This window comes from Coturnix japonica, chromosome 26 (assembly GCF_001577835.2).
Source record: "Coturnix japonica isolate 7356 chromosome 26, Coturnix japonica 2.1, whole genome shotgun sequence".
Taxonomy (NCBI): Eukaryota; Metazoa; Chordata; class Aves; order Galliformes; family Phasianidae; genus Coturnix; species Coturnix japonica.
In genome coordinates, this window is record NC_029541.1 from 3,826,575 (window position 1) to 3,833,149 (window position 6,575).

General features: G+C 54.9%; 1 protein-coding gene across 1 annotated transcript; it reads left to right on the forward strand.

Moving 5' to 3' along the window:
- The first annotated feature begins 89 nt into the window (after positions 1–89).
- Positions 90–1,700, forward strand: OLFML3 (olfactomedin like 3). Its single transcript, XM_015885215.2, has 3 exons — positions 90–259; positions 347–632; positions 833–1,700. Exons 1-3 carry the CDS (start codon positions 161–163, stop codon positions 1,615–1,617), a joined length of 1,170 nt encoding a protein of 389 aa, XP_015740701.1. The 5' UTR covers positions 90–160; the 3' UTR covers positions 1,618–1,700.
- Positions 1,701–6,575: the final 4,875 nt, after the last annotated feature.

The window sequence follows — 6,575 nt, forward strand, 5'->3', positions numbered from 1 at the left end:
TCAGCGCCGCCGGGGGGAGCCCGGGATGCTGCGGAGCTGCCGGAGTTAAAGCTCCCGGGGCCGCCTCTGGTCTCTGCCCCTGATCCATCTGGATTCAATAAGGGCTGCGAGCATTCCTGAGCGCTGAGCTGCTTCCTCGCTGCCGCACACTCCGTCGGCCATGGGGCCCTGTTGCTGCCTGCTCCTCCTGCCGCTCCTCGCCGGGGCACAGCAGCAGCAGTTCATGGAGTACGTGGAGCGGAGGCTGGCACTGCTGGAGGTACGGCCTGGGGGGTGATGGGGAGCGGGGCGATGCGGGATGGGGCTGCGGGGTGTGGGGTGCTCTGTGACCCCTTGGCCGTAACAGGAGAGGATCGCGCAGTGGCACGATCAGAGCAGCCGCTACTCCACGGAGCTGCGGGACTTCAAGAACCAGGTGCTGGGCATGTTGGAGACGGCAGAGAAGGAGCGCGAGGCGCTGCGGGCAGAGGCGGAGGGTGCTGCGGCGCGGGTGGATCGCCTGGAGAGAGAGGTGGACTACCTGGAAACGCAGAACCCCGCACCGCCATGCGTGGAGGTGGACGAGGTACTGGTGGAGAAGCAGGCGGCCACGGCCAAGCAGAGGAAGAATGAGAAGTACAACAAGCTGACGGGTGAGCTTGGTGGGCTGCCGTGGGCTCAGAGCATGTCTTGGGTGGGATGGGGTTGGGATATCCCTATAGGGGCTTCTGGGTGCTGCTGGGGAAGGCAGCAGTGCTGGCCATAGGCAATATGGTGCATCCCCATAGAGCTGCCTGGGGCTGGGGGGAGGTGGGAGCTGCCCTCGGGCCCTGACTGCTGCCCCCCATCTCAGACTGCAGTGACACCATTGCGAGTGTCAGAGCCATGAAGATCCTGAAGCGCTTTGGCAGCTCCGCGGGGCTGTGGACCAAGGATGCTGCAGGGAGCTCTGAGAAGATCTACGTCTTCGACGGCACCGCCAACGACACGGTGTTCGTCTTCCCCCGCATGCGGGAGTTCACGCTGTTCTCTGCCACGCGCCGCGCAGCCCGCATCAAGCTGCCCTACCCCTGGGTGGGCACCGGGCACCTGGTCTATGGCGGGTTCCTCTACTACATCCGCCAGCAGGGCCCCTTCCAGGTGATCAAGTTCGACCTGGCCAACAAGACGGTGGTGGACAGCTCAGTGTTCCCGGCCGAGGAGCAGATCCCCGTCTTTGGGCTCTCCCCATTCACATACATCGAGCTGGCGGCGGATGAAGAGGGGCTGTGGGCCATCTACGCCACCAAGGAGAACGAGAAGAACATCTGCCTGGCCAAGCTGGACCCCGACTCTCTGGACATCGAGCAGATGTGGGACACGCCGTGCCCGAGGGAGAACGCAGAGGGCGCCTTCGTGGTGTGCGGGGCCCTGCATGTGGCCTACAACACCCGCCTGCCCAGCCGCTCCCGCGTGCAGTGCGTCTTCGACGTCAGTGGGACGCTGCCCCCCGAGGAAGCCTCCCTCGTGTACTTCCCCAAGCGCTACGGCTCCCACTCCAGCATGAAGTACAGCCCCCGCGAGAGGCAGGTCTACGCCTGGGATGACGGCTACCAGATCATCTACCGCATGGAAATGAAGAAGAAGCTGGAGGTCTGAAGGGCCCCTGCCAAAGTCTGGACTGATGGAATGAGGTTTTCTACTCTGTGATGCAATGAATAAATGCTATGCAGCACGCTGCAGCCGCCTGCTTGCTGGGAGTGTGGGGCACTGGGGGCTGGAGTAGTGAGCCCTGTGCTGCACTGAGCTGCCCCAAAATGCCTTTCCTGGAGGGTCCCTGAAGCTGTGAGTGCTGGGTTTGGGCTGTGGGCTGGGCAGGGCTCTGGGCAGAGGGTGGGCTGGAGTTGGGCAGCTCCTGCTGCAGTGAGAGCACCTCTGGGCATGGCTGTGGCATGCCATGAGCAAAGCTGTGAGCAAACAGCATGATCCCTTAATCCAAAAAGACAACTGGAGGTTCTGCTCACATGCTGGCGAGGCCTCCAGCCGGCACCAGATGTTCCTCATTTTCTAAGCTCGCGTCTAACAAAGTGCAGTTGTCTTCCCTTCGCAGTGTTGGCAGACCCGTTCTATAATACCCCGTTCCCTGAGCCCCCTCCATCCCTCAGGACAGTGCATTCCACATGGCACCGCCTGAGACCCACAGTGTGGGGGCAGCTGGGGGCCACAGCCAATATGAACTGGGGGGGAATGGACCCAGAAGGGCCCTGAGCATGAGGACGTGGCCTCAGCAGCCCCAGCTGGAGGCAGAAAACCAGCAGATCCTCACACTCCACATGCACCTCTCCCTTTGGGGATGGAGGGTTGGGCTGGGGGTGACACCAATCCTCCACAGCCTGGTTCATTCCTGTCACAGTTCCTTCAGGTACCTGAGGATGCAGAGTTTGAATATGGGGTATCAGCGTGTTTTGTCCACAACAGGAATCAGCTCTGGACACAAATGCTTGTGCAAAGCCTGAGCTGCTCTGGCCATTAAGGATCAGTCCTATCAGTCCTGTGGGGCTGCAGCTGGGGGTGGGTCTGGCCCTGAGGTCCCCATGTAGGATGCTGTGCTGCCACCCGCAGCTGACCTGATTGCTACACGGAGCTCTTCTGTCTGCTAATGAAATATCTTCTGCTTCCTTCAGAAAAAATGTTTAAATACACACTTTGAATGAGTGTAATTGGATGGCGCAGAAAGTTCAACGCAGTGCAAGTCAAGCGGAGAAATTATCCAAGGATGAAGAGCTCTGTGCACTGTCAGGTTAATTCACAGCCCTTCTCACAATCGATAACTGCAGTAACAAATGTGATGTTCAGAAGTCGTCTGGTGGTAAATAATGGTGGGGATGGTGTTGATGGGTGACGGGGTGATCCTGGAGGTCTTCTCCAGCCTTAATGATCCTGTGCTTCCATCCTAATCATTTCTTTAGCATGAATTAGAGCTGATGGAGCAGCGATGGTTCCACACCAGGAATAACCTGGATGGTTTTTCTCTCTGCTTTGGTGGCCATGGCTGCTGGGTCCCCATCTCTGTGAGCACAGTGTTAATTACCCTGCTATAGGGGATGGGAGATGCACTGCTGTGCCCTCACATCCCTGCTCCCCTTGACTCCGCAGCTCCTCGTGCCTTAATTGCCAAGTATATTATCTCCTTAAAGAAGCCTCTGTATAAGTAATAATCCCCTTCATCTCCCTCCTCTCAAGAAAAAAAGCTTCCCTTTGGAAGGCGATCTGATAAAGTAAATTGAGAAGTTAAAGTGAGGATGGAGAAAGCAAGATCTCCCGTGGCTAATTCCTTCCTCTGTCTCATTTCTGAGCCTTTTCTGTCTCATCCTCAGCCTTTTTTCTTGCTCTTTCTCGGTGGAGTGAAATAGTTCTGCAATAGGAAACTGAAATTAAAAGCGGGCAACTCAGAGGAGTGAGTTACAAAGATGCCATTGTACTGCAGCAAGAAGGGGAGCAGCCTCTCCAACCAGCACCCTCCTAATGGCTGCCTGGCGTGTGGAACCACAGCTCTGGGATCCCAGAGGTATTTCTGCCCATACAAGAGTCTGACCCACATGTTGGGGCGATGCTGCAGCTGGGGGGGGTCTGTGGGAGGGTAATGAAGAGGCAGCAGCTGCTTGTTGTGATGTGCAATAAGCAAAAACGGGTTGAAAATCAGATCTTTGTATTCAGAGGTTTCAGCCCGAGGAGCTGTGTGTGCAGTGCACCTTTCCAGCCTTTCCTGGACAGTTTCAGGCTCTAATGGAGCTTGCTGTCATTTCAGTACTTTGATCACCCCACATCCATCGCTCCCGGCCATGCTGTCAGGTTTGGGGCTGCTCAGGAGGCCCCATAGGCAGTCGCCCGTCCCGAGGGCTTTGTGCATCCTCAGCTGTAGGGAACGAGTCTTTTAATGGCACTGTCAGCTCTGTTCTGCTGCTGGGAGCTCTCACTTCAGGCCAAGGAAACCAAAAAAGCCACAGTGATCAGGTCTGGCCCAGTCCGAAGGCTGCACAGTGCAGCTGCCCCAGCTCTTATCCCACCCAGGGCACTGCTTGGGCACAGAGGGGAAGGGCTTGCCAGGTTTTAGCTCCCATAGACACCCTACAACCCAAAGAGCCCCTAACCAGACTCAGCCCCTGGCTGTGCTGTGCTTGGGGGGCTCACACACCCTATGGGGACATGGCAGCACACAGCCCACTGCTGCCAAACTATTTGCTCTTGTTTTGTGCTCGTCATTCTCTCACGCCCAATTCCACATCCCAAAAAGAAGCTTTGAGTTTGAACTTCTGTGCTTTTATGGCAGGAAATAATGAGGACGGGCCCTGCAGCACCAGGTGGGCTCAGAGACCCCCCCGCTCCCCACCCAGCTCCCACCCAGATCTCTGCAGTTATTGCTGATGATGTGGCTGCCCTCATCTTGGCTTTGGGGCAGACAGTTTCCATGGCAATGGAATATGCTGTAGGATTTGCATCGAGCCATTCATGCCACCGTGCTTTATTGGCTTTAATGAACTGCCATCCTCACAGCAGCCAGCTCGGGGTCTTTGAAATGGATGTGCTGTAAATTCCTTACTTTTAATTACAGCTGCCATGAGAACATCGTATACACAATTGTGCTTGCATGGCTGTATTAAAATATATGTAAAATAGAGGGAAAAAAAACCCAAAGCAAAGCATTTATTGGACATGCAGTGACATTGCCACTGGCTGCAGTGGTGCCGGTGACCAAGCAAAGCCATTGGGGACATCCCTGGCTCCAGGACCTTGTGCATCCACAGAGAACCAAAGCCTGTTCTCCCAGGCTCACCTGCAGCTCTGGTCTCTGCATTATCTTTACTCCTGAAACATGAAGGATTGATCTCCTTTCTTTTCTTTTTCCCCCTGTGGAGACACGAAGAAGATAAACCCCAGCACAAAAGGGAAAGCTGTGACCCCATGCCCTGGGTCCTGGGTCCCTGCCAGCCCTACAGGATGTTCCCCTCCATGTGCCCCAGCTGTGCAAGCAGAGATCAGAGGCTGAAAGCTGCTGTGTTTGCATCTGGGAATGATGACTTCATAATAACAACAGAGCTGCTGGGCCCCAGAGGTCATTCTGTACTGATGTATGCAGCCCTAATGCCAGAAGAAATGATCAGTGCCCCATTGGGAAACCCCTGGTTAAGTGAGAAGCCCATGAGAGAGATGAGTAAGATGGCAAATGAGGAAGAAAGGAAAGAGAAGTAAGCCATGCTTCTCTCAAACAGGCTGTAGTCACTGCTGGGCTGTGCAGAGCTGCTCAGCCCCAACTCCATACCCTTGCCATGAGCAGTCCAGCATCGTGTCACCCCATGCCCCCACCATGAGAGCAGCAGTAATTACATGTCAGGCCTTGCTGCGCTGCCTCTTGCTTTCCCTGCAAGCCTGTCATCGTTCTGCAAATCCAGAGACCACGAGACAGAAAACAGATTAAAAAAGAGCATTTAAGGACCACGTGGGAGTGCTGCTTTGTGTTCGCTTTGTTTGTGTTACTCAAAATAAAGCTTCCCCCTCACGGCTGCTCACAGTGACCAGTGCTGCCATCCCAGCCCACACTCCTGGCTGCTGCCATCACCTGTGGGTGGTCACCCCTCCCATAAGGGCACATCCCCATTGTGGTCCTCAACCCTGCAGTGGGTTATTACCATATAATTAAGAGAAGCTCTGAGAAAGAGAAGGAGCAATAAAGGCAGCTTTAATTCTGGGGTGTATCTTGTGCTGTCCTCAGAGCTCTAATCCTCCTGCAGATGAAAGGGAAATATCGGCACTCGCACAGCGTGTCTACTTTCCATTGGTGTGACCAATCTTCTTGGGGCGGTGATGTGCACACAATGCTTTGATTATCCCCTCCCTGGGGACAAGGCTGAATCTCAGCACTGCAAACCCAAAGGCAGAGCTTAGAGCCAGCCAAGCGCGGGCGTTTTCGCTGCCTTGACATCCCGTTTTCCAGTGACAGCCAGCACTGAGCAGAAATTGATTCTCCGTGCAAAGCAAAGCTTAAAAATAGAAGCTCTGTGTCAAACCCCCACGCGTGTTTTGACTAAATCCGAGATAACAAGAAGAATGGATGAAAGGAGATTCTATGGAGAGCAGTGAAAACCAAGAGGCTGGGATTAAAGAAGAAAAAATAAGTGCGTGGGTTAATGCAGTTAATGAGTGCTGAGTGCCAGCCTGGTGCCCAGCTGGGATCGCAGCAGCTCATTCAGGGCACAGCTGCCACGTGCTGAGCTGGCTTTGGTCTGCAGACCTGCAGGAGCCACCTCCCATTGGTGATGCTGGGCACCTGGGGTCTCCATCCAACACAGACCAAAGCTCAGGGCCAGCAGTCAGCCTTCAACTGTCTCTGCAGGCGGCTGGTTGGGCTGGTTAGGACTCTTTAAGGGTGAGATTCACCTGTGTATCTCCTTGTTAGAAGTCCTCAGTACTGGAAAACAGTTGCAGTTTTACCACTTCTTGTTTAAATGGGCCCAAAGCAGTTGGAGTTTTGAGGGTTGTTTGTTCTCCCATTATTATTTCTCATCAGAGCGAGTGCACAGATCGCCTCAGTTCAATGGAGATCTGCAGCACCTGGAGGG